The sequence below is a fragment of the Odocoileus virginianus genome, chromosome 10, assembly GCF_023699985.2.
Source record: "Odocoileus virginianus isolate 20LAN1187 ecotype Illinois chromosome 10, Ovbor_1.2, whole genome shotgun sequence".
In the NCBI taxonomy this organism is placed as follows: Eukaryota; Metazoa; Chordata; class Mammalia; order Artiodactyla; family Cervidae; genus Odocoileus; species Odocoileus virginianus.
Window position 1 is genome coordinate 51,084,634 of NC_069683.1, and position 27,780 is coordinate 51,112,413.

A 27,780-nucleotide genomic window follows, 5' to 3' on the forward strand; every position below is an offset into this window, starting at 1 on the left:
GCAGGGGGCTGCAAGGCTGCAGAGTCAGGTTTAAATGAGTGAGTTCACGTTCACTGAGATGCCCCCCGGAGAGCAGGAAACACAGCCCAGAGAAGAGCCTGCCCTCCCGCCAGCCCATGCGAGGGGTGGGGGCTGGGGGGTAAGACGGTGGGCTTGGGTCTGAGCCACGGCGAGAGCTGGGGGATAACCTCTCCCCAAAGTGGCTGGGGACCAGGTGTCTACACCCATGTGCTCACGCGCATACATGCACCCAGAGTGATGTCCAAGCTGAGGTGCAGCGCTCTCCTGGGCTGACTGCTCCTCCCTTGCACATGGCAATGAGCTGACTCTTTGGGCATCTCTCTGAACTGATGTGGGCACGTGTGGGGGAGGCACGGTCGCCTCCACTGAAGTCTGCACGCGGTGACACTCACACTCGTGGAGGTGCCTGGGCGGCATGGGTGTGCACCTGCTGACCCTAGAAACTCCGGCCTCAACCCCTGATGCTGCCTCTCCTTCCCTCCCCCCATCCATTTATCTGGCAAAGCTTTACTGGGTGCCTTCTACATGCTGGACAGCGTTAGGCTCTGGGACTATGAAGACACACAATGCCCACTCTCAAGGAACTTAGCGTTGGGGCCACGGTGACAGTTAAGGAAGCGAGTGATCACCACGCACGAGGACAATGGGACCAGGGAGGGAAGGGGTGACTCTGAACTCAGTCTCAGCGGCCCCTTGGAGAGCTTTCCTGGGAACCTAGGGTTTGCCCGGGACCTGAGCCGAGACTAAAGGGAGGCCAGTGTGTATGTGGGTGATGCACTTCCCAGAAGAGGACACAGCACAAGCAAAGGCCCATGGGGGACGGAGTTCAGTGTCTTCCAGAAACCCTCTGCAGTCTGGAGCACAGGTAGGGGCGGGGGAGGCGGGGACAAGGGCAGGGCAGGGTGTGATGCTGAGATGAGTCTGGGCCGGCCGGCAGGGGTTCTCTCATGGAGGGTCTTATAAACCCTGTTAAGGAAGGAATCAGAACTCCATCTGCAGAGTAATGAGGGACTTTAATCAAAGGAGTGACGTGATGCTGTTTGCATTTTTGGGAAATCCATCTGGCTGCTGCAAACTCGAGTGGACAGAGAGAGGAAGAGCATGTGGGGTCAGCACCCTGCAGTTCCCTGCCTTCCTGGTGGGGACGAGGGGCCCCGGAGCGGCCAGGCAGGAGCCCCAGCAATGTGGACCGGGGTGGAGAACGCCCTGGCCTCGGACTCAGCTGGACAACTCTGCTGGCCTGCCACAACCTGAGTCTTCAGCAAGGCTCTGCTGGTTCTGCCGCCTGGCGCTCCGACCTCTGGCGGGAGGGGGGCCCCTCGGAGCGGCTGAGCATTGAGGTTGAGCCGTGTGACCCCAGCACCCACCCGAAAACCACCGGCCTCAACCAAGAGGGGGCAGTGTGCCTGTGTGCAGGGAGGGGCCGGCTCCCGCCTAATGTCCTCGGAGACACAGTCAGGAGGAACGGAGCCCCCAGCCCGCCCTGCCAGCAGCCCAGTCCCTCTTCTGAGCCCAGCGGAGCTCCTCTGGGCAAGTCCGGTCCTGGAGGAGGTGGCCCCGGGCTGAAGGCTGGAGCCGAGGGCGGCTGCACCTGGACTGGCCACAGGCGGGCGGGCGGGCGGCCCCCTGTCCTGGGGAGGGAGGCTGGGGGGTGGGGTCGGGGGTTGAGTCAGGCCATGGAGCGTTTTCAGGCTGGCCAGGGCCAGGGCCTCTTTCTCTCCATGAGATCATATCTGGGTCAAAGAGCATGTAAAGCAGGCAGACCCCAGCGGCCACACAAAGCCCATTCAGTCCGGCCCTATTCACTCACCTCCTCTCCCCCAGAGCCCGCGCACCGCGACCCCAGCACAGCGCCTAAGCCCCAGCTTTGATGTCCGAGAACAGAAAACGGCGATTAAATGTTGTTTTAAAGAGGGAGCACTCACTGCCCTCCCATCTGTCAAGAGAACGCTGAGGCCTGGGGGGGAGGGGGGAGGAGGGAGCGTGGGGGAGGGGCAGGGAGGCCCGGGGATGGGGGGTGGGGGGGCATGGGAATGAGCAGGGACCTGGAGAAGAAAGGCCCAGCCCAAGGAAGGGCTCCAAAGAACGGGGCAGGGGCTCGAAATCAAGGGGCAAAGGGTTGTTTTCCAATATGAGAAACATGGGAGGGGAAGGCAGTATGGGACCCAAAGGAACCTCAAGAGAAAGGAGAGACAGAGAGAGAAGGGGAGAGGGGAGAAGGGCTGGGGGAGAGGGAAAGAGAGACGAGGAGGTGAAGGAAAACGACCAGAGCGGAGCACAGAGGCCGGGAGAGGAGGAAGGACAAACGGACAGAGCGGCCACCCGCAGCCACCCACCCAGGCAGCTGAGTGTAGCTCCAGGTGGTTTGCAGCGCGCAGCCCCAGGGTCACACAGCACGGGGGTGGGGCGGGGGGGGGAAGGACGGCGCCTAGAGCTGGCAGGTGAGGCCGGAGATCAGGCCCCACCGCCCAGCTGGTGCTGGGAAGGCGTCACGCGGACGATGCTTTTTGGTCAGGCCCAGGATGCCGCTGGAGGCCAGGCCGGCCCGAGGCCTGGCCCTGGTTGCACACCCAGGGGGGCGGGCTGCTGTGTTCTTAGCTAGGTCTTCGTGACCAGACGGATTCTCCTCCTCATTATTCTGGTCAGCGTCAGGCAGGTAGGTGGCCTCGGGCAGAGGTGTTGAGCCAGTGTGTCTGGGATTGGGTAACGTTGGCTTTCTGGCTTACACTTACCCGCGGGGCAAACGCTCCTATCCCCGAGGAGAGGAAAGCAGACAGACCCTAAGACAGGATAGCGTGGGAGGAGCCATGCCATCCCAGTTTGTACAAAGGCTTTATTCTGTGAGTGGTGATGCTGGGCTTGTGTCCCCACCCCCTGCCCCCCACTCCCGCCCCGCCAGCTCCAAACTCCTCTCTCCACTAGGCCCGGCTGCCAGACCGAGGGACCTTTAACTGGGGGGCAGCTTCTTGTTGAGAAACAGATGAAACTCACTTGGCTGTGAGCAAAAAGTAGAAAATGTCTCTAAGACCAGACAGGAGTCCCCCTGCTTCTGGCTTCACGAAAAAAGGAACCTGATTTGGAACAGAGAGTTCTAGATGCAGGTTGTGACCCTGCCACTCACCAGCTGTGGGATCAGGACAAGTTATAATCTAAGAACATTCCAACCCAGCAGCTTAGAATATCAGTTCCTGAGGGGATGTCTGCTCCCTTCTCACTATATTCCCAAGGTTTATGACAATAACTGTGCAAATTACTGGATGAACATTTATGCTGAAGCGATAAATGGACAAATATCTGCTTCACACATCCTGTGTGCTCAGCCTCTTCAGTCATATCTGACTCTTTGAGACCCTATGGACTGTGGCCCGCCAGGCTCCTCTGTCCATGGGATTCTCCAGGCAAGAATACTGGAGTGGGTTGACCGACCCTCCTCCAGGGGAGTCTTCCTGACCCAGGGATCGAACCTGCGTCTCCTGCACTGCAAGCAGATTCTTTACCCACTGAGCCACCCTGGAAACCTGCTTCACATACCATACCAAGGGCCAAATGCTATTTGTGTATTTAATGCTATTTTTTAAATGAAAACTTACTAGGTAAGTATGTCTTGAGGTGGGTATGAGCCTCTCAAATATGCATAAAAGGGCCACATAAGTGAGGCTGAGGTGTAATGCACCCTCTTTCCCATCCCCAGACAGAAATCTCAGTTCCTCCCCAACCAGGAAAAGACAGAAAAGGCAAAGCACATTTTAAAAAAGGGGGGACACTTCAAGCCAGAGACAACTGAATTAACTTTATTCTCTTCTAACTGCAGATTCAAGGTATACAACTGAACATTGCTATTTTTCTTATGAGACTTATAAATAAAAATACAAAAAATGTTCACTACAAAAAAATCTACTGTTAGTAGGATGTAAAAAATATTCTCTTTGCTATAGAAGGCACAAACTTCACTTAGTGACACATGGAGAGAGAGAAAAAAACCTGCAGCAGTAAATTCATTTTTTTCTTTTTTTTTTTTTCCTTTTTCTTTTTAAATCTCGTCAGAAACACTGAAATTACAAAGAAACGCGTCCATCTACACGAAACGAAGGCAGATGCGGCAAGCTGCAACCAGGACCGCACAAGTTCGGGTGAACTGCTTCGGGCTTAGAACAGGTAGGGGCTGGCAAGCACAACGTGGGAGTCTCAGGGCTGGGTGGGGCCAGAGGGGGGGCAAGAACGGGAGAGTGAGAGAGAAAGTGAAACAAACAGAAGTGAGAGGGGAGGGAGGGGAAAGGGATGGAGGGAGGGAGGGGAAAGGGATGGAGGGAGGGAGGGGAGAGGAGTGGGGAACAGAGGAGAAGGAGGGAGGGGGGAGAGAGATTTGTACAAAAAGTAACCAGTAAAATTGAAGAAACAAAATTGGGCAACCTCCTAAAAGTAGGCTAAGAGGAGGTGCTGAGGTAGACATGAACTAGAACATCAATTAATTAAAAACACTATTCTGTAATACAGCGCGATCGGACTGGCACTTGTGCTGTCACGACAGAAGACAAGCCACAAAAAAAAAAAAAAAAAAAAAAACAAGTAACAAAACAAAACATAATACCCAAACCAAAAGGCTTAGTTTTGCTTGGTCCAGCAGGGCGGCAGAGCCCTCAGTGCTATAATTTACATACATATATATATATATTTATCTTTATATATATGGGTCGGATGTCATGGTGCACCACCACGGCGTCTTAACCTCACAAAGATCATGCATAACACTATGTGAACAACTCCTATGACACACATCAGGAGGCCGGTACCCTGTCTGCAAAGTGGGATGCCAAGGACCCAGGGAGGCAGGGCTGCGGGGCCTGAAGGCCCTCTCCCCAGCCCTCTTTCCCTGACCCAGCTCCCCTGGTCTGTCTTGCACACCTTCTTCCTGGTTGGTTGTGCCTTTCCCCTCCACCCAGCAGTCCCACCGTATAGGCCTGGTCTGGCCTTTTCCCCTCCTACTGAAATATCAGGTTAATAAGTGCCACCAACGGAGCTCCGAGATGGAGGGGAAAAAAGACAGGAGGGGGAAAACAGATTTGACAAAGGCCTAGGAAAAAACAAACGGTCTGCTCGCTTTCCACTTTTCTGTCTTAACATCCAGTGCCCCCAGCTTTTGCCCTCATGGGGTCTGCAGGGAACTGGTCACCAATCTCCCCCAGCACCCCTGAGAGTCAGAAGGCTGCCCCCCACCACTGTTCACTCCCCTGTAAGAAGGTGAACCAATCAGCTCTGTCCTTCCAAGGCCTTGACACCCCAGCAGCCAGTTGTACCAACAGCATCCAGAAGGGTACCATACACTTGTGAAAAATTGCAGCAGTTTTTTTTTCTTTTTTTTCCTTTTTTTTTTTTCTTTTCTACACATGGAAAAACTGTTCAGGCACAAAGATTAAACAAGCCCGCGTTGCATCCCTGGATTGTACTGAATCACTGGGTCCCCCAGCCTCCCTCCCCACCCCTACACCCCACATCTCCCTTCCCCGTATTCGTGGCCTCCTCCAAAGCAGCCCAAAGCAGCAATGATATTTACTATTTTATATCTCTCTCTTGCTATATATATATCTCTCTATATATTTGTCTATCCTATATACACATAGGATTTTAATGCTTTGAATGAGTGAAGGAGTGAACAGGGAAAGAGCGGATGAGTGAGGGGGGAAATGTCACCAAAAGCATTAAGGGGGCACAGTTATAGGAGCTGAACACAGGAAAGGGACTGTCAGTCCTCGTGGACTTCCCAGACTGGACAAGCTCACTGTGCTGGGTAAGGCAGTAGCAAGTCAGGTTGTCAGCAGTACCACAGCCAGAGGCAGGGGCGCCCAAGGAGCCAGGTGGCAGAGAAGAGGGGATGAGAGCACTGGGGTCTCACCTGGGCAGAGCGCGGCCTCCACCCTCCTCGTCTCCTTGGCCCTCTGTGCAGACACGTCTAAAGCCTCCAGATCACCTCTGACCTTCACCTAGGCCACCAGGCCCGACCACCTTGGCAAGGTCAGCATCGTTTTTGTCTGTGTGAGCAGGAAGCTGGGGCAAGAGGCATGCTGGAGTCTCTTCAGGGAGTCTGGGGCTTCGTGGAAGGAGGGGAGAGCTGGGTACAGAGATCTCCCCACTCAGCATCCTTCAGAGACCCCACGCCCACACCCTCTCTCTCCCCATGTCGCGGCCAGGATCCCTCTGGGATGGTGGGGGCTGGCAGGGGCTGATTAAGTACCATCCAGCGCTGCAACACCAGATTACGACAATACTGGATGACTGAACACACAACCGCACACAACAAGCACACGCACGCACACGCATGTACAGAGGGCTATTTTGGTGGTGGTGAATTTTTTTGTCTTTTTTTTTTTTTTTCCTATTCACATTACAAAAGGAAAAGGACAAGGTCTGGTAGAACTGATGAAGGAACTAACAAATATTACAAAAATATTACAATTTGTAAATATTAGCTCAACCCTCTCAGCTTTTATGAACAGGGGAGGAGACCCAGGCTGTGTGGGAAGGGTAGGGGGAGAGGGAGAGGGGTCAGCTGGGCCTATGGAATAGTTTGATTTTTTATTTTTACCCTTCCCCACCTAAGGTGAATGGTATCTTGCTGTTCAAACACTGTTTTCTGGGATTTATAGATCCCCTGAGGGCCAGCCTGTCCCCCCTTCTTCCAGGACTGGGGGAGGCCGCAATAGTGCACACAGATTTCTTACGGACTGCCCCTCCCCCAATGATTCCACTCTTTTCACATTATAAACAAGACAACTGTTCTAGTTACATATTTCAAGTTTAACTTTTTTTCCTTTCCAAAGCACTAAATCACCATTATAGTTGCAAAAGAGCATCCTCCCTACGTTATCACCCCCAGTGACGGTCTAGTGACACAGTCCTCCCAATCCGTATCCCCCCAACACACCACGTTTAAGGCCTTCAGATTTGGTGGGCGGGATTGCAGGGGAGAACAGAAGGGACGGGGCCCAGGAACAGGGGGTGGTCACAGCAGCACGCACCCCTCTGACTTCCCTGTATGCCTCACAACCCTTCTCCCCCAAACCACTTCCCTAAACCCCTTTTTAAAACCTAAAGATAAAAACGCAGCCACAATTTTCTCAGAGAAAGAAGAAAAAAAACAAAACCATAAACAACTCTTACAAATAAAGCATGAGATGAAACGGAAAACCCGTCTCAAAGCGAACACAAATATTGCAAATGTGCTTTCCAAAAATTCAGGGAGAGGAGGTTGGGGCGAAGTGGGGAGGGGACACAGAGCAGCAGAGGGGAGGCGTGAAGGGGACAAAAGAACTGGACAAACGTAAGAGGTAGCTTTGAGAAAAACAACACCCCCGCCCCATCGCAACGACACACGGGCCGTCTCATCCCCAACCAGCCCTGCAGAGACCAGAGGCCAGTTTTGGCAGTGATAATGCACACGGAGATAGGGCCACACGCGTGAAAAAGGATTTGAAGAACACAGGCCCCCAGACCCGGAGGACCCAGCAAACTGTAAGAAAGGTGGGATCCGCTCCAGAGTGTTCGAGGCCTGGTGACGTCATGCCTGGTCGGAGCCAGCTGCGGGCCTGCGGTGTCCCCGGCGGGCACCCACCTCCTGCCCCGGCCTCCCATTCAGATCCTGAGTACTCAGCTCCTTCTGCACGGCTCCCTCCATCTGGGAGGCTCGTCCAAGGGGATGGGGAGGGCCTTGGCCAGCTGAAGTCTATTAAACCAGCTATTAATTTACACAAGAAACTGAAAAGAACACTCTCCCCATTCCTCCAACCCCCAACCAAAACAGAGATACAGGGGTCAAAAAAGCTCATGAGGTCACAAAAAACTGAGGTAATTCAAGTACAATGTGCTAACAGGTGAACAGAGGACAGAAAAGAAGCAAAACGGAACACAAGGCAAAGCGCTTTCAACTCCTCCTCTCGGCGGCCTGGGGGCCCCTGGGAGTCAGGAATTCTGCACAGCCCTCTGGACCTGGCTCTCCCCGCAGAGAGCACCAGGCCTGGGGGGTCCCCTGAGTTCCAAGGGTCCCCAGCACGGCTAACTCCCTCCCAGGACAGGGGTCCCCCCCCCAGGTGTAGGGCACCTCTGGAGAATGACGTCACATCCCTCCACGGGCCACGAGCCCTTTCAGGGACCGAACCCTCCTCCTAGGGGCTGTTTGTTTGCTGGGACAGCACTATTTAGTTGTTACGTTTCCATTTTGGAAGCAAAAGCAGCTCAGCAGGAATCTTGCTCAGGATGGCTGGACTGGGATGGGCTATTCCACTGAATTTGTCTGCATTTTTTCAGGAAGCGAAAGGGTGCAAGTTGCTGGGGAGGGGCTCGAGTCAGACCCAGCTTCTCCACCAGGGAGCCGAGGAGGCAGGAGACACTCCGATCCATGGAGGGGGCGGGGAGGACAGGAGTCAATGAGAGCCGGGGAGCAGTGGGCAAGAGCCCCGAGGCTCCTGAAAGACTGTGAAGGGACCCCCGGGTGTGGCGGACGAAGAAAGCAACACATGAACTGAGCAGTGGGCAGGGCGGGAGGGCCCCTCCCCACCCCAATGTGCCCCCCAGCAAACTAGAGCTGCCTTTGTGAGTGTCAACCAGTGACCCAGCCCAGCCCCACCCCTCTGCAGTCTGCCCCCCTGGAGCACCCCCACCCATCCCTCAGCCCCGCACCTTCCAAGGAGTCAGTGAAAAGATGGCAGGCAGGGATGGTCTGACTCTGACCAGAGGGTCCCTCAGCCCCTTCCTAGTCTCTATTTCCGGACACAAAAGGAGGATCTGGGTGGAGGGAAGAGAGAAACATCCCACCATCTGAGCTCAACAAACCCCTGCCTCCACCCCCACCCAAAAAGAGCAGGCCAACCCCCAGCCAGGAAAGGAGGGACCCCCAGCCTGGGTGGAGGGGCTGAGCCAGGCATCCGGGTCACCTGGAGCCCCAGACAGAACCAGAGCCAGACAGCTCCGAGACTTCCTTTTCCTTTCTCTCTTTTTCCTTTCTGCTTTTTTATATTTGTTTGCTTTTTGTTTTTTGCTGTGTTTTTGTTTTTTTTTTTTCCCCTGCACGGTCCTCCTGGACTCCATCCAGCTCCATCTCTTCTCCTCCTGCTCCTCGCTCCCCCGCCGCGGCCACAGGCCGGCCTCACACATAGCACAGGTAGAGGTAAGTCTTCTCTATCCTCCAGTCGGGCGGGATCTCCTCGGGCTTGTGGCCCTTCATGTGCTTCTGCATGGAGGACAGGCTGGGGCAGTACTCCGTGCAGATGGTGCACTGGTAGGGCGACGCGCCGTTATGCGTTCGCAGGTGCTTGATCATGGCCGAGTAGTCCCGGGAGCGCTGGTGACACAGCTTGCACTCGAAGGGTTTCTCACCTGTGGGGGGAGGGGGGCAGGAGAAGCCAGGAGAGAGGGAGGGGGCTGTGAGCACCCCCACTCAGGCTTGCTGGAGACATTCAGTCCCTCTAGGTCGGCACTTTTCCACAGTGATGGGTGCACCACCCAGGGTGGCGGCCACGAGTCACAGCTGGCTCCCAAGTGCCTGAAATGTGGCCCGTGCAACTGCGACCCTATGTTCTTTTGGGTTTTTAATTGAAGTGTAGTTGATTAGTTTCCAGTATATTACATTCTTAATCTTGTTCACCGTAACTAATGTATTGTGTGTGTGCGTGTGTGTGTGCAAAAGTCACTCAGTCGTGCCTGACTCTGCGACCCCACAGACTGTACAGTCCATGGATTTCTCCAGGCCAGAATACAGGAGGGGGTAGCCTTTCCTTTCTCTAGGGGATCTTCCCAACCCAGGTCTCCTGCACTGCAGGCGGACTCTTTTCCAGCTGAATCACAAGGGAAGTCTTGGGTATTGGGATCCTGAATGAACTTTTTGGCCAAGCCAATAAATAGCCACACAGAGGTAGTGGTCATGCGTGGGCCAGCTCCAGCCCCTGGACTTACTCTAAACTCTCTCTAGTGGGTGGACTCTCCCCTTCCTAAGAGAGGAAACAGAAGTCTAGAAAAGTGCTCTCAAAGCCTCTAAAGTCCTTAGGGATGGCTCTTTAGCACACAGCTCCTTCTAGGGAAGCAAGGGGATAGAGTTCTTTCAGGGCTACAGCTGGTGGGGAGCAGGGGGTGGTGAAAGTAAGAGGACCCCAGTACGGCAAGCACACTACCCCTGGGAATGGCTCCTCTTCTAAGACTCGAAGAATCTGCCCTGGACCCTGCCTTCCCTCTCGAGCTAGAATGGGGGAGGGATGGCGACCCTGGGAGCCCGTGGCCCATGTCCTAGCAGTGACCACCCATCCCTCTGTTACAGTCCCCTGGAGCTGAGCAGAGGACGCAGGAGAACCTTGTTTCGATACAGTAATTAACTGGCCAGCCATCTCGCTATCGATACTCCTCCGTGCAGAGGCCCCTGCAAATAATGAAGTAATGAACAGCCAAAGTGATCTAACTATCGACCAGCTATTTACGATAGTCAGTGCCAATGCATTTAATGATCTGCCCGCCAGGTCATATCTCCCACAAGGGGCTAAGGAAGCCCCTGAGGTTCTGTGAAATCCTGGGGGTCACTGCAGTTGTCAGCAACGACCACCCAGTCCTCTCCGTGTGGCCCAACGCAGACCTGTGACAACACAGATCCTACGCTTACTACCCCCTGCATCCACCTCCCCTCCCAGGAACTCACACCCTCCCCAGCAGCAGAATCACCTCTCCCTTCTAACTGCTCAGGCAGCTATTTTCCCTGATCAGGGGAAGCTTTCTCTCTGGCCACACTCCACTACCTTCCACCACTTCTTATCCTCAGAGGAAGCCCTTCTGAATATCTACCCTCCAACCCAGCAGTGTGCTGGTGCTAAGTGTTTATGTCGGACTCTCCACAAAGCCCTGATTTTGTAGTGTTTGCCGATGGTCATGCTGTGAATACTCCCACGTGGCCGATTTTAAGCAAACAAGGTGGTAACAATGAACACGGTGGGGGGGCAGGAAAGACATCTGAATTGTGGCATTCCCAGGCAGGCTGGGGCCAGCTCCAGCTTCCCACTGCCCCCAGCTCTGGAAGCGCGGGACATCAGGACCACTTCCACCTGTTCTGTCCTCAGGCCCTAAGGAAACAGTTGCTCACATTCACGTAAAAAGGAAGGGGAAGGCCCTTTGAAATGGTAAAACATTATACACGTGGAGGGGTTAGTAAAAATCATCGGCTTTTCTAATCTTGGAACTCAATCGAACTTACGATTTTTCCCAACCCTCATGATAAATCCTAACTTAAAGTCCCCTAGGGTCTTATTCTAACCCTCAAGTCATAGGAAATAACCCTGGCCTTCATTTTCTGCTAATCGGGCAAGTGAACCCTAATTAAGGATTCATGAATGGACATCATCTGCGAGCTATTGGCATGGCTGCCTGGAAGGCTGCTCTGGGCTCCCAGAAAGTGTGATCGATTAGCAATGTCTGCCTCGCCCTGTCCAGGAGGTAGTGGGACTCAGGTCACCATACTGAGCCTTAACAGGAGCCGTTCCACCCTGCTTCAGCCTGGGACCGTCCTCGCCTGGTCTCCTCTGGGGACCCGCCTGCCCCGCCCCCAGGCCGGAGCCGGCTGTTTGTCCCCGGTACCTGTGTGCACTCGATAGTGCGTCTCCAGCTGGTGCTTGAGGCTGAACTTCTTCCCGCAGCCATTGCACTCGTAGGGTTTCTCGCCCGTGTGGATACGCTTGTGGCTCTTGAGTGTGCTCTCATCCCGGAAGCAGCTGCCGCAGAACTCACACTCGTATGGGTGGTCGCCTGTGGGGACAAGGGGCTGCATCAGGCCCTCGCCTCTGCCCGCCCTCTCTTTAGGGGACTTCGGGGCAGGATCAGAGCACCAGAAGGACTAGACTGCTTGTACTCACCACCTGCAGAGATGACTGAGGAGCCCGCACCCCTGCCAGCCCCTTAGCATTAACGGGGAGCAGCACGCACAGCCCCGCCGCCATCCATGCCTCAAGGGCTCGTCCCGGGAAAAGAGAGCCCATCTAACTCAGGGAGGACAGAGCCCCCAGAAGGCAGGCGCCCTGGGGGTAGAGCAGACCCAGGGGCTTCTAGACCCTGCTCCCAGCTCCTTTTCTTCTAGGTCAAGGGTGCAAGCCATTCCAGCCTGACTCCACTCCTCTCAGAACACCCCTCCAGTGTTCTCAGTTGCCCTGCTTTCCCCTCCCCCACAGTCTCATGCAGGTGTTCTGTCTGCCTGATACTCTCTTCTTGATGAACTCCTAGTCACCTGTCAAAACCCAGATCACCTGTCACCACGGTTCAGAAGTTTCCCTTTGGCGCTACCCCCATCATCCTAGCCCAGGCAAACTGAGTCACTTTCTCCTCTGTCTCCAGAGAGAAGAACTGTCCGGCATTCTGTCCCTTTTGTAATAGTGGTACAATTGTCATGGCGCTTTCTAATTAAAATGGCCCACGTTTCTTGAGTGCTCATCACTGCGTTGAGAACCTCACGTAATCATTTCAACAACCGTACAAAAAAGATAGTATCATTCTCAATTTACAGATGAGAAAAATGAGATATTTAGAGATGCTTAAACATGGTCCCTAAGGTCAAAGAACTAGTAAGGAGCTGAGCTGGGATTTGTATCTAGTTCCAGGGTCTGGACACTGAACACTTAGCTGAATACTAACCGACATGCTGAGTTGTATCTGTTGTGACACCCACTGGGCCCACGGAACAGAAGCGCCACGAGGGCCAGAAGGAAGCCTCACTCATCCCTGTGGCCTCAGTACATAGCACACAGTCAAACCAATCAAGGTGCTCAGAAAATGTCAGTACATGAAACTGGGGGAGAACGGCCTTTCCCTTTCCCTGGCCTGGCAGCTATGCCCATCAGCATCCTGTTTGTAATGCACCCTGAAGTCCCCTACCAGGTCAGAGGCTGGGGCGTGGGGATTAACCATCCTTCCCTTTGTACCCAAAGTGGGGGCTTCGGTGGCAGGGGGGATGAAAGGTGAAGACTTCAGCTACTTATTTATTACAGGAGTGAAGGCACAGACAATAAAGATAGATTGATCACCCCAGACTTTGTTCATGAATATTTAAATATCGCTGATTCGTCTTGTCACTGTAATTACAATTTCTCTGGGCTGCATCTCCAACAACCACAGTTTATGGTAAAGAATGGCCCACTGTATTTCACTTGTCCCTCTGCAGATGTGCGAGGCTGCCAACCGTGTAATGTCCTCTGCATTTCATACATTTTCTTCAGCCACTGAAGGTTTAAGTCATCCACAATGACCTACGCTTTTTCATTATCCCCATGTCAAACTGCGCTCGTGCCTGGGCATAAATTGTCCTTCTCGTTATAGACTTGCATGCCTGCGCCTTCACTTCCTCTTTAAAATGATATTTTACTCTCTTCTCTCTCTCCCCTCCTCAGGCCTCTAACCAAACCTCCCCATTCTTGAAGGCAGGCCTTTGTACCCACATAAATTCTCATCTCTTCTTATGGCTCTGAAGGGCTTTTAAGGCTCTGTGGGGAGAGGACGCTGGGGTCCGCTGGCTGGTGGGCTCTCTCACAGGAGGAAGACTTGTAAGATGCTCCGAGGGTGTAAAGGGGTGGGTGGGAACACTCCCATTGAGGTGTCGGATGGAAGAAGCTCGAAGAGGAGAGCTATCCTTCCACGCCAGTCCCCACCATCCTAGGGGCCCTGCCCTGGGCTCAGAGGAGAGACCCCCCCACGTGCAGATCTGGGGATGAGCAGAGGTCTGGGTTCCGGCACCTGCCTGCCCTCTCGCTGCGGGGCTGTGCAGACTGCCCGGTCCCCCAGCCGCCAGCCTCATCCAACCCCAGGGGAGACGAGGCCCAAGCAGACCCTGGTCCTAATTAGTTGTGTGTCTAACAGAGTGAGGGTTGATCTGGCCCCGCACACCACTGTGTGTGTGTGTAGACGTCTGTGCTCACCACCGTCTGACATCCAACCCCTCCTCCTTACTGAATCGGCAACGATTACGACTTTAATCAAGGATTCAGTATCCTCATTAAGATATAAATAAATAAATAAGGCAGGGCCCACGTGAGACTTCAGCCGGAGCCGGTAATTAAAACGTACATCGGCAGCCACTCGGCGGGTGGGCGGGGGGCACCGCCGTCGGTCTGCGTCTTGCCCCCTCTAGAGGGGGCCTGGAGAGTTTAAAAAACAAAGGGTTAAGGCAGAGAGGTTGGTTTGATCAGATTTTTATGAATTTAATTATGAAGTGGATCACATTAAATGAGTTTAAATAGGAAATCTCTAGAGGCAGTCCAGGGAAAGGAATAAAACATTTAGGAAGAAAAAACACAGCAATGTACCAACACACAGACACACACACACACACACACACACACACACACCCCCCACACACGGATTTTGAAGCACCTGGCTCAAAATCCTCACCCTGAGAGTTAATCGTGTCAGTGTTGCCATAATGTACACAAAACTGGCTGCAGAACTCAAAATCCAATTTGTGGTATGTTGATTAACTCTGTAGCCTCTTTAATGAGCTTGACATTAAGTGCAGGACAAACGAGACTAATTAGAGCCCCCGACGGCCTGCCCAGTGCACCTGTGACACCAGTGGTCCGTCCTCACCTGGTTGGTTTCCGTGGCACTGGCCAAACCCAATGTCCTCTTCCGCACCCCAGCCCCATCCCGGCAGCCCCTCAGCCACCCCTCCAACACAGCTGAGAGTTTATTATATGATGAGCCGTGTGAATCAGGGATCCATCAATGCCAAGAGCGTGGCTGGACTAACCTACCAAACACAGCTGCCGATGCTAAACACCCGGCCCCAGCAGCAAATGGGCCAAGAACAACGGAATATTAATGAGGCATTGTGTGGGGGTGTGCTCGGCCTGTGAGCGCTGTGTGCACAGGGCCTGGCTGGTGTGAAATTGATGGGTGTTGGTCTGTGTGTGCACAATCAGTGCACACGGCTCCATGTTTCCTGGATGAAACAAGTACTTCTCCCAAAATGTCTGGAAACAGGCCCTCCCGATGGATCCGCACCGAGACTGACACAGGGACCCGTGACATTTCGGTATCTGAGCTCTGAGAAGCCAGCATGGGCAGAGCATGGCGATCCTGGGTGGGATCGTCCCAGTCCCATGAATCCAGCTGATGGGACCCAGCAGCGTGCTCAGAAGGGGCCGAAGGGGGACTTCCCTGATGTTCCAGTGGTTAAGAATCCTCCTGCCAATGCAGGGGACATGGGTTTGACCCCTTCTCTGAGAAGACCCCACATGCTTCAGGGCAACTGAGCCTGTGCACCACGACGGAGCCCACAGGCTGTGGAGCCCATGCTCTGCGACGAGAGGGCCCACTGCGATGAGAAGCCACAGCCAGAGAGCAGCCCCCACTTGCTGCCACTAGAGAAGGCCCACGTGCAGCAACGAAGACCCCACCGCAGCCAAAAAGAAACAAAAAGTAATAAAAAAGAAGTGTCTGAAAGCTAACTGGCCATCTTCGATAAGCCGAGCTTAGGGACCCAGTGGGGCAGGTGTGATACCTGCCGGGGAGGCTTAGGCGGTCACTGCAGAGAAAGTTCTTGCCAGCATCCTCTCCTCCTCCGCCCTTCTTGTTGGGCCTTACCCTCTGGGACCTCCCCTCATCCTAAGCCAGCAAATCTAAGAAGTTCTAAGCAAATCTGGTTATGCTAAGGCAACATGCTCCCCTGAACAGAATGGCATCCAGAGGCGAGAGCCCGGGAGGCTCCTCGGTGAGGACGCCTCCGGCCAGCAGGACAGGCCAGCTTGTGATGGATAACCACCTCTCCCGTATTCAGCAAAGCCTGCCAGTTAACCCTGGGGCTGTGACAAGACCCAAGAGTGAGAAAGGGTCCTGCCAAGTCTGTCCTGAGGCACGCAGACTTCTTTATACCCTCTCCAGCAGCCAAGAGAACACACCCTGTTACACCCCCAGAAAGAGAATGTGCCTCTCTATCTCCCCGGGCCCATCACCCACCTCTCGCCACAAACCCAGGACAGAACACACATAAGCAGAGACACATGTGGATTTAGAAACGGGCAATCCTTTACCCATGTAGTCAGACAAAGGGAGGCTTCAAGTCACCTATGACATTGCTGGGGGTTAGGGGATGATGCAAGAAAGCCAATGCCCCTTGGGTCTCAGAGTCAAGTACCCACCCCCAACCCCTGACTTCCAGCTACTCTCTTCCCCCAGCATCTGTGACTGGCTCAGCACGGCTCACAGTATATACACCCACACGGTCTCCCCGCAACAGGGTAAGGCCCAATGCAGAACATGTGCTTCTGTTAACTGTGGAATAAGCAGGATCACTTCTGCCACATTCCCTTAAAAGCCCAAGGCTGACCTCAGAAACGTATGTGCACAGCGTGTGTGTGTGTATGTGTGTATGCTGTGTGTGTGCACAGCGTGCAGTGTGTGCACATGTGTGCACAGCGTGTGTGCACAATGTGTGTGTGTTGTGTGTGTATAGTATGTATGTGCACAGTGTGTATGTACAACATGTATGTGTGCATAGCGTGTGCGTACCTGCACAATGTGTGTGTGCACAATATGTGTGCATGGTATGTATACGTGTGTGCACACAATGGCACAGTGTGTGTGTGTGTGTGTGTGTGTGTGTGTGTGTGTGTGTGGAGTAGGACCAGTGGTGGGAAACAGAGACCAAGCAGGCAGATTTTTCTCAAAATTCATTTCAGGTGCACTGGCATCACAATCTTTGGGAATACTTACTAACCATGTTGAGTCTTAGATCCCACCCATGCCCACTGAATGGAAGTTTCTGGGGTGGGGGGACTCATGAGCCTACATTTCTGATGAGAGCCGTCTCTGTTGGGCACAGAGATATTGAGAACTAAACGTCCCCAAGGTGTGACGGGATAAGAGCTGTCCACACTGGCCTGCACCTTGGAGGCCCCTGCACACCGGACCCTTGAGCAGAGAAGGGCCGAGGGCTCCCCCATCGATGAGTCCGAAGGTAAACTGTTCAGACAGCGGTTCCCAAAGACCCTGCCCCGCCGCGCATGGCCAGCCTACCTGTGTGTGAGCGCAGGTGGCGTTTCAGGGCGGTGTGGCTGGGGAAGGTGCGGTTGCACTCGCTGCAGATGTAGCTGCGCACGCCTGCGTGGACCTCCATGTGCTGCTGGAGCGCGCTCTGTGCCTGGAAACGCTTCCCGCACAGCAGACAGAAGACAGCCATGTCCGTGCCTGCAGGGAGACAGGGCAGAGCCTCAGCTGGGCCGGAGCACGAGCCAGCGGCAGGACAGCACCACGGCCCCACGCTCAGCATCAAACCCAGAGGCAGCGCGGGCCACGTGATGCTGATGGAGCCCCCCGCACACGGCTCCACTGGTGGATAAAATCCACTCACTTCCCATCCTCATGGAGCCTAAAGTCTAGTGGGAGAAACAGAGATATTAATCAAAAACATCATGGCAGCAAATGAGTCTGCAATTGTCTGGAGTGCTGTGTCAAAGGCAGGGTACCAAGAAGCCGTCTATCAGAGGGACTTTCCAAGCCTGGGCAGGAGATGGGGTGTCCGGGGGCCTCTGTGAGGAACCACAATAGCGAAGATGAAAGCCGTCATTGGAATGTAACACTTAAAACATCCCATCTGCAAAAGGGGGCCTCAACAGCCTCACCCCTCAGATAAGGAAAAGGAGACACAGAGAGACTGAATAACTTGTCCAAAGTAGCAGAGTTCACAAGCAAACGGAGCTGGGATTCAAGGCCAGGCAGCCTGGATCTGATCCTCCCCTGACGCTACAGACCCGATTCTCTTAACCACATCTCCACTCATGAATGCACACATCCTAAGGGTCCGTTCTTTGAACAAACACTATTTTAGTATCTACTACAAGTAGGGCTCTTTTTGGCCCTGGAGATGCAGCCATGGAGAACTGTACAAAGTGCCTGCCCTCATCACAGATGTTACCCAACACACTGGGGACATGGGGACAGCATTCCAGGAAGAAAAAATAGTATCTGTAAACTGGAGAGAAACACAGCAGGTAGAAGGATCAGGCAGAACAGTGCAGCTAGGGAGGGAGAGAGAAAACAGGGAGGAGGTCAAACAAGTGGGCTGGGCCAGCTTGTATGGGGTCTTGAAAATCGTGGTAAGAGCTTCAGGCTTCATCCCAAGACCAACGTGCAACTGTCAAGGGATTTTTTTTTTAAGATTTTTTTTTTTAAATGTGAACCATTTTTAAAGTCCTTATTGAATTTGTTACAATACTGCTTCTGTTTTATGTTTTGGTATTTTGGCCATGAGGAGTGTGGTATCTTAGATTTCCAATCAGGGATTGAATCCATACTCTCTGCATTGGAAAACAAAGTCTTAACCACTGGACCACCAGGGGAGTCCTCTGTCAAGAGATTTTAAGCTAATGAGGGACACGAAATTTTTATTTAACTCTCGTTGTTTTCTGTGCTGATCAGAAGTAGAAGCAGGTACCCCATGATATCCTACAAAGTTGTTGCTGCTGTTTCGTCGCTAAGTCGTGTCTAACTGCAACCCGATGGACTGTAGCCCACCAGGCTCCTCTGTCCATGGGATCTCCCAGGCAAGAATCCTGGAGTGGGCTGTCATTTCCTTCTCCAGGGGATCTTCCTGACCAAGGATCTAACCGACATCTCCTGCATTGGCAGGCAGGTTCATCACCACTGAGCCACCAGGAAGGCCCTACAAAGACAGGCTGCTATTTTCTGTTCGTCAACCCTCTGTCCAGCGCTGCTGTGGAGCCGTGGCTTTCTGGGGTTCAGCAGCACAGGAGGAAGCATCTGAACCTTCCACCTGAGTCCCAGCTGGTAGCTCTTTGGCTGCTATTTTGGGTCCCATCAGTGGAGACAGCAAACAAGAGATCTCTTCTGGCTGCCTCAGTACCATTCTTGGCTGGGTCTGCAATGGACTAGCCGGAAGACAAGGATGGCTTCTCATTTCCCTACAGCCCCACCCCTCAGGGCACTTGAAGCCATAATCCATCCCACCTGCGGGCATTGCCTGCATCCGGGTCCAGGGAAGGCTGGGCAGGGGAGATGAGTACCAGCAAGGGCACAAACTTCCTCCTGGCCTCAAAGAGCAGAGGGAAGGGGAACCGCTATAGGCCTTGTGCTAGGCGCTGTATCGATGCCATCATCTCATTTAAAACTTGCAACTGTACCCGGTAGGATGCTCATGCCCCTTTTCACAAATGGCAAAACAGAGTGGTTAAATAACTTGCCCAAGGTCACACAGTCAGAAAGAAGAGGAGCTGGGATTTATACATGCCTCAGTTTGTCTGATTTCAGAAACCACAGAATTGGGTTAATGTCTCCCTTCCTGCCTGGGCCTCTCTGAGAAGAGGCACAATGATGATAGAGCGAGCCAGCTCTAACCCGGCTGGCTCAGGAGCCCCCATGCATCCAAGGTCCACCTGAGCAACAGACAGCCCAGGCCAGGAGGAGCGCCCTAGAAGCCAAGTCACGAGGTAGGGCTCTCTGAAGCCTTCCAACTCCGCTGGGAGCCAGCGAGGCCTCTGCAAGAAGAACTGAGGTGGTCACTCCATTTGATTGAGGGGGGCACAGTGAGAGGAGTGGTCTGCCCAGCAGACACAGACAAGGGTTGACAGTGAGTCCTCAAAGTCCAGTCTGGCCTGGGCAGCGCTCCCCAGAGTGGAGTCCACCTGCAGCACATCCAGGGGCACGGAAACTCCGGCTGCTTCATCCCACGAGCCCCCAGCATCAGCTCCATCTCTGGCCTGAACCTCAACCCACAGAGAGTCCCGATGAAGCCAGACATCAAACATCTGCCTTTCATCGCTAAGAGAGAACAAGCTTCCTGAGCAAGCCATGCCCTTTAAGAGCCCAGGTTTCTCCTTATGGATCCCTCAAAATCCCCGGTGTGGAAGGAGCCTGGGTCAGAGGGAACATGAATCACATTCCCAGTAGGAGATCCCAAGCCTAAAAAGCCAAGCCCAGAGGAGATCTGAGGGTCAGTCCCAGCCCAGAGAAGACTGAGAACCCTGGCAGCCTCACCCTCCGGGTCTTCCCAGGGCCCCAGAGCTGCCCCACTGTGCAGCTCCTTCTTCTCAGGGTCATCTGTGCCTATTTCGTGTCCATTCAGTCAACTCTGTGAGTTTCACCTAGCGCAGGCACTGTACTAGGTGACAAGAGGGATGCTGAGATCAACCAGAGACACAGGGTCCTGGCCGAGTGGAGGACACAGACATGCCAACCACCAGCCAGAGGATAAGACAGGCTGACCCCAAGAAGGCTTTGGAGATTCTTTCTTGGGCTTTAAGAAATGAAGTGTACTGAGGAGCTAAGGACCAGAGCGGGCACAGGAGCCAAGCTAGAAACAACACAATCAAATGTCAAAGCAGGCAGGAAGAAAGGACAGACCCCCCCCCCACCAAGGATGAAGGTAAGCAGGGACAGTTACTGGAGGTCGGATGGCAGAAGGCCATATCGCCAGGCGGGACAGGTTAGATTTCATCCCTCAGGGGTGCCAGGAAAAGATGCAGGGAGCGGGGGCTAGCATGTTCCAACCAGTACATGAAGGCAATGCCCCTGGGGGCTAAGTGGGGACCAACGGCAGAGGCAAAGTGGCTGAGATCAGGGACAAAGGTGACGGCTTTTGTGTTATCACTGGAGGAGTGCTGGAACCAGTCTAAGGTAGGGGCTGGGAGGACAGAGGAGGACTGGCGAAGTGGAATCCCAGGGCAATGGCAGGACAGGACCCTCAGCCTGGGCTCAAGTCAGGAAGCTTCATGCATCGGAAGTTCTGGACATCGGCTCTGCACCTCGGTGGTGACAAGGGTAAAGTCATGCAGTGACCACCTGGAAAGGATCTATTACAGCGTCCCCAAGGTGGTCTCTCTTTCCTAGGCATTCCATAGGGCACAGGGGCTCCCCCTGGTCACTGATGACACTGCCTGGGGCTCAGAGATGAAGAAAGGAGGGCCCCCCCTCCACTCCCCATTCTTCTGTTTGGAGATCAGCAGCTGAGAGGATAGAAAATATCTTTAAAGGAAAAATGAAAGGGCGGGAGAGGAGGAGTGGGTGAGAAACGGATGACACACAAGAAAAGCTATTGGTGCATGTAAGTTAAAAAATCCAGAGACTAGATTTGACTTATTAAACAATTTGCTGTAGTTTCTGCCTAGCTGATTGTTCGCATGTATGATGAGTCAGGGCAGATTCTATTACACTGGGAGATTAAGCAAATAAATGCTAGCTTTTGGAAACACATTAAAATGTGGGACTATGGAAATAAAATTATCTAGAAAATTGTATTAGCAATTCATTAGCTGCAGTGAGATGTAGGGTGAAGCAAGGGGCCCGGCAGCGTTAGAACTCTGCTCCCTTCAATGCCTGAGCCCCTGAGACGCTCACTGCTCCTTCCTCTGCTGTTGGAGGAACCTCAGGCCTGACACACAGGGGAGAGGCAAGGAGCCGCCACTGGTTGCAAAAGACCTTCAGAAATCAGCGGGCCGGCAGGACACGAGGGAGACCAGAGAAGTACGTGGATCCTGCCTCAGCCGCTCACTTGCCTTGCAACCCAGAGCAAGTCACTCAGCTTCTCTGGACCAGAGTCTGTTCATCCTTTGCCACACTGCTTGTGGCTGCTGAGAGCATCCAATGAGATACCCAAGTGGAAAAGCTTCTTAGCTATGAAGTGGTAGCAGAACTAAAGCCAACCTAGAGGATGCCTTTGTCTGAATTAGAAAATAATGCCTCTTTCTCTAGCCCAACACAGATCCTTGCCTGGGCACACAGCTCTGGCACGGAAAGACGGCTGGACTCCAGCCTCTGTTTCTCCCTCAGCTTGGCATCCTCCTGCAGTGAACAACCTGGATACAGATCACGGCCACTCTGCACGATACACAAGCCGATGTTGTTTTATCGACTCTGGGCTATTTCTTCCAGGAAACTGACTCTAGAGAAGGCATCTTGGATGAGAGACACTGTTTAGGACTCAGTGCCAAGAACATCTTCTTCCTCTGAGCCCTCACGATCCCAGCACAACTATTAAACCCTTTGTTGTACTTATTTTTGACATGTAGCTCTGTCCAGTAGATGGTAGGAGATGGTAAGCCCTCCAAAGCAAAAGCACTTTCTTCATCATTATATCCCCCAACATAAATCACAGGGCCTGGCATATAGTAGGCACTCAACAGCTACATGTTGCATTCAACAATAAATAAGGATGGATATCCCTGGCAGTCCAGTGATGAAGACTCCAATGCAAGGGGGTAGGTTCAAGCCCCAGTCAGGGAACTCAGGTTCCCACATGCTGCACAGCACAGCCAAGAAAATATAAAGTAATAATAATCAATAAAGAGCTGTTTCTTTTAAAAGAATAAATAAGGGGTTGTGGGGCAATCACAAAGAGCACAGGGGGTCACAGGATGGGAAAGTCATGCTACAAAGCAATGGATGGCTAGAGCTGGGGAAAGCCCAGACTGAATGCAGAGCTTCCAATAAGATGTTGCTTGGAAATGAGTAATGCCCAGTGACCCCTTGAGAGCTGATATCTTTGGGGCCTCTCATGTCTGTCTAGTGGGCTGAACAGGACACCCTGGTTTGGCTCCATGTCTTAGGTCTGCTACCCAGAAGCAAAGACCCAGCCCACAGAAGGATCAGTTTTGCCACCTTCATGCAGTGATATAGTCAGCAGACCCTGGTTCTCACCCAAAGGTGAAGCCCTTCCTGACTCTGTGACCTAGGGCCAGGTACCTGCTGCCCTTGGCCTCATATCTTCATGTAGGAAATGGTATTCACGACTCAGCGGCCCTGTCCAACACCAACTTCATAATGCTGTTAATAGGCAACTGGCAAAAATTATTGAGTATGTAAATCCTACACAGGTATTGTTTTCAATCAATCTGTACATTCAAATGTAAATCAGATACATAAATTAGGCGTGGCCCAAAGAAATCATTTATCAGGTCAAAGAATAGTACCCCCTTTGCTCTTATGAATGGGCCTCCATTTTAGGCTGGACCCCAAGGGTGTCTGCCTAGTCTGAAGGGAATATGAACCAGGAGGAAGGAATGGGTGTGGTGGGGTTGATGGAGAGAGGCCCTAGGCAAGGTGGGGAAGAGCATGCAAATATCTGTACCCTCCTTTGCATCAGTCCTACCTGGAGATGGTGGCCCCCACCACACCCGCCTTCCATCCTCAAGGGCAGTGCAGCCACTGCAGGGCCTGAACGACTCACAGATTCCCAATTTAAAGCAAGTTTAATTTTAGCCAACAACAATAACAAAAAAGAACGGGAGGAAGCCAAGGCTAGGATGGAACAGGAGGCAGGAGGGGTGACACCAACCTAGGGTATTTATTTCACCCCGGTGATGACTGGGTCTGAAATTATGAGACACAAAAACCCTCATGTTTACACCTGTACCATTTCCATACCAATTAGCTCTTTAATAGAAAGGCAGGAACAGGATCAGAGGGGCACACAGCTGGAGAAGACATTCAGGTGCTACACCTTCTTGGAGCAAGGCTCTTATTAACCCTAGACATAAGCAGTTTCTTAATCAAAAGAGCAGAGGGATCTAAATATATTCGGGCTTTTTTTGGTAAGCCGGCTGTGGCTGTTACATGTGTGTGCGTGTGTATAAGCGTGTGCTTGCACATAAGCCAAGGATGGGCTTCTCATGTGCAACCCCACCCAACCTCACCCAAGAAAGAGCTGCTTCCCCATCCCCTGCAACTTCCTCTTTCCAGAGGAAAGAAAATAGCAAATTTGGAGGGGGGGAGACCGTGTGAAAATCTTGATTTAAACTGGAACCACCTCTCACCTCCACCCTCCCACCCCCACCCTATCCCCAAGTCCTCAGACAGGCCTACCTACTTTACTTCCTCTGACCTTCAGGAGTACTCTTTCCTAAGACACCATTTCCAGTCCTGTGAAGCCTTGTAACCACACACCAAAACTGTCGCAGAAACTGCCCACCTCTCCCTCTTCCCCATCTTTCTCCTCCTTCCCCCTCCGCCCCAGGTCACTGCTAAAAAAGTGGCAGAGCTGCGTCATCCACCGTGCAGGAGAAACAGACAGACAGAGACAAGCAGCCCAGGGCTGACTCACACGGAAGGCAGGAAGGCTCTGTCTGCATCCCAAGAGGCTGGAGGTGTGTGGTGGGGGGGGTGGGGGTGGGTGGGGACAGGACCAGGAGCAGATAGAAAGGAAGCAAAAGCCCAGCGCATGACATGGGCAGGGGTGCCTCTCTACTGACCCCCCTGAGCCATCATTCAGGCTTGGGTCCTTTTCAAGGGATCTACTGAAGAAAGTACCAAACGAATCCTGCTCTTGCTCTCCTCCTGGGCACAAGCTGAAGCATCATTTGGGATGAACCCGCAACTCCCAGCCTTCCTGTGAAGGCTAGCTATGTGCACAAAGAGGGCCCAGTCGGCCCAGTCCAAGAAAATGTCAGCCCACTAACCCCCCACTCCCGCCCTGGGAGCGACAGCTGCTGGAGAGTGGGAGACCAGTCCCACTGCTTCCTTTACTGCCTACAGCCTCTCTCCCAAGAAGGGTAGGGAAGGCTGAAAAAACATCTTTGGTAGGCTTGCCTCAAACCAAATTAGCCACAAATCTGTGCACTGGTGCGTGTCTCCTACATATCATCACCTACTTCTAGGGCACCTTTAACCATCGGCTTCGTTACAGCTTCCCAAACCAAGCCAGGAGCTGAAAACCATAGCATCTTAACCTTCTTGTCAACTTCAGTCTCGTCAAGTCCAGTCTCCTTATCCAGCCCTCCGTGCCACATTTTCCTTTATTTCTTATCTGCTTAGAATCTTGGGAGGCACCCATACATCAACATAACCTTCCATTTCCAGGGAAAGGGGGAATGTTGGGGTTTCCTATGATTAGCCCAGGGAGTAGAGTTCTCAATGAATAACCAAAGGGGGAGGAGCTCAATGAATAACCAAAGGGGGAGGAGCTGGAGCTGCTGATTCAAATTTGTTTTGGAACTAAGACATGGACTGGGGAGTGATTACAAGTGTCAGGGCATGTGTGTGCTCTACACACACACACACACACACACACACACACACACACACACACACACACGAAGGCAGACACTCACTCACACACCACTCTCAGTCTCTTGGGGAGTGTGGCCACATCCTCAAGCAGCAGCAGGCAAGGCTGGCGCCCAGAAAACTGTGTATTTGTTTAGCAGTGAGCTGCAGACACAAACGCATTTCATTACTCGGCACCTCCAGCTACAGTAAACAAATTTGTCAGCTCACTAGCTCATTAAGGTGCACCCCGGACACGGGGGGATTTATTGAGACCTGCACAATAAAAGTAACATGAATGGATTTACTAATTTTGTCAATCATTCCAACAAATGGAGCCAAAGAGGGGGAGAAACTGGTGGAAGGGGACAAGAACGGGGGAGGGGGGTGGAAAAGAAAGGAAAAGCAGTAAAAAGGAAGAGGAGAGTTGAATTTGGTTGGCAAGAGAGAGTCCACGGGTTAGGAGGGAGTCACATCTGTGCACTGCTGCCTGGTTACATGACCGCCTCCAGTTTCCTTATGTTGGGCTGCTCTGTCCAGGATGCACAGGCCCTGGGCAGAAAGGTGGCGAGGGCAAACTCAACTGCAAGATGTCAAACCGAGTCCCGGGGTCCCTGGCAGCGCTGCACCAATGGGAACACACTCCCCCTGCCCCACATCAGAGAGGAAACTAAGGGATCAAGGACGAAGAGGCCCTGTGAGGAAGCCGCAGCCACCGCCTCCCCATCAGACCGGCCGCCTCTCCTGGAACCTCCCACCTGCCCCTCGTCCCCACCCCAGCCCAGCTCCTGGACCCTTCCAGACGTTCTAGAAGGAGCCCAGACTGCCACCGCCAAGAGCAAAAGGAGGAAAAAGGGAAGGGACACGGTGCATGCGGAGTGGGGGGAGGAAAGTAAATCCGGAGAGGTATGCGGCCCTCTGGTCTGTAACTTTCAAAATGACAGCAGGACTGGGGCAGAGGTCAGGGGGTCCGAGGCCTTAAGCACCTCGGCCAGCTGTGGCGGTGCCGCAGGACGCCTGCCCGTATAAATCAGCCGTGAGCAGCCCCCGCTGGGGGCGAGGACAATGGGCCCCCACGGGGGTGGGAGGCAGGACAATGGGGCCCGGCCAGTGCGCAGGCCCGGAACAAATGCGCCCTGGCACCACGGGGGCCCCCATTTGTGAAACTAATTGGCCCACGATTGAAAAATTGGACCAACTTCAACAGCCCTGAGTGGAGAGGGGCGGCCGGCAGTCCCTTAAACCTAGCCCAGCCCCGCAGAGCCTGCCTGGCCCAGGAGCAGGGGTCGGAAATGGAAGCAGCTCCTGGGTGCTGCCCACTCTGGCGGTGGGAGATGGGCCTCTGAAGGCCTTCTGGGAGAGGAGGGGCCTCGGGCTGTCTAGAAGGACCAGTACCCGGCTTCTCCTCCCAAGAGGCAGAGAAGGACTGACTTCCGCAATTTCTCTACGCTGTCTCTTCTGCAGGACTGAAGATCAAAGGAGACAGGCAAGGCACCTGTCTGCCCAGAAGGTTCCTGAAACCCAAGGGCTCCCAACTTCCTTCCTTTGGTGGGTAGATGGGTGCAAATAAACCCAGAGCTGCAATGGGTTCCTTCCTCAATCCAGCCTCCTTGGCATGTATTCAGCTCTGCACCTGTGGCCTATAACCACAGCGAGAAGCCTGCCGCTCTCTACCAGGCTGTGTGAGAGCTGGCCTGGAAGAAGTCAGGAGCCCCCTGGTCCTGAGATTTCTGGGAAAGAAGCCCTGAAACGTGCGATGGACACGCCAGGGTAATCGTCCTGCCCTGGTCCTCCTGCCCTTCCCCCTCCGGTGACGTCTCACTACCGGCTCCCAGTTGAAGAGGACCAGAAGGGTAGAAAGCACTGGAAGGCCCATCCTCAAGTCCTGGCTCAGCAGCTAACTTGCTGTGCCTGCTCAGGTAGGTTCCTGGACCTCTCTGGGCCTCAATTTCCTCATCAGAAGAATACAGGTAGAAGTCAGCAATCTTCAAGTTTCCCTTCACTCTGTGTATTCGGTCGCTCGGTTGTGTCCAACTCTTTTTTATGACCTCATGGACTGCAGCACGCCAGACTTCCCTGTCCTTCACCCTCTCCCACAGGTTCCTCAAACTCAAGTCCACTGAGTCAGTGATGCCATCCAACCATCTCATCCTCTGTCGACCCCTTCTCCTCCTGCCTTCACTTTGTCAGTAATCCTAGGCCTGTAAGAAGGTGCTGGACGCTGAAAGGCCTTTCTCCCTGGCTAAGATGCATTCCAGACATTTCTCCTTCAAAGTCCCCCTTGACAGTTTTTCTTTGGTTAAAGAGAACCTCAGAGCTTCACTGGGAACCACCATCTTTGGCTCACAGAGGGCCAGCCCCAGGAGAGGCACAGAAGAGAGCTAAGCCTGACTGAGCCCTAGCTTTGGGCGCTCCAGGTCTCTCCCTCCGAACCCTCTGCCTGTCCTGAGAGACAGGGGTGTTTAGGAAGACAGGCCAAGCAAGACTCGAGAGACCCTGCTAGGTCCTTCTCTCAAGGGGCCACCTGTTACTCAGTACCTCCTAGAACTGGCCCTACGCCTAGAAGGGCAATTCATGAGCTGCTGGGTCTGAGAGTCCCTGCCAGCCTCTCTGCAGGGCGAGGGCCAGGCTGATGGGGAGGGGAGAGGGGAGAAGGGGCTTTCTCTCTCAGGGCCCCAGCACTGGGCGACAGAAACACAACCATGGTGGGGCAGAGAACCAGACCCCCTGATTCCAGTGGCCTCATCTCCTTAGCATTCT

At 53.4% G+C, this 27,780-nt stretch overlaps 1 protein-coding gene across 3 annotated transcripts in view; it reads right to left on the minus strand.

The window, feature by feature from the left end:
* Positions 1-3,791: 3,791 nt before the first annotated feature.
* Positions 3,792-27,780, minus strand: part of ZBTB16 (zinc finger and BTB domain containing 16) — a 199,755-nt gene continuing 175,766 nt past the window's right edge. For all 3 annotated transcript variants that reach the window (XM_070473559.1, XM_020872802.2, XM_020872806.2), the window contains exons 5-7: positions 17,044-17,214; positions 11,623-11,790; positions 3,792-9,387 (exon numbers count right to left, since the gene is read on the minus strand). In XM_070473559.1, the coding sequence (XP_070329660.1) occupies positions 9,158-9,387; positions 11,623-11,790; positions 17,044-17,214 (569 nt within the window). In that variant the 3' untranslated portion in view covers positions 3,792-9,157. The remainder of the gene's footprint in view (positions 9,388-11,622; positions 11,791-17,043; positions 17,215-27,780) is intronic.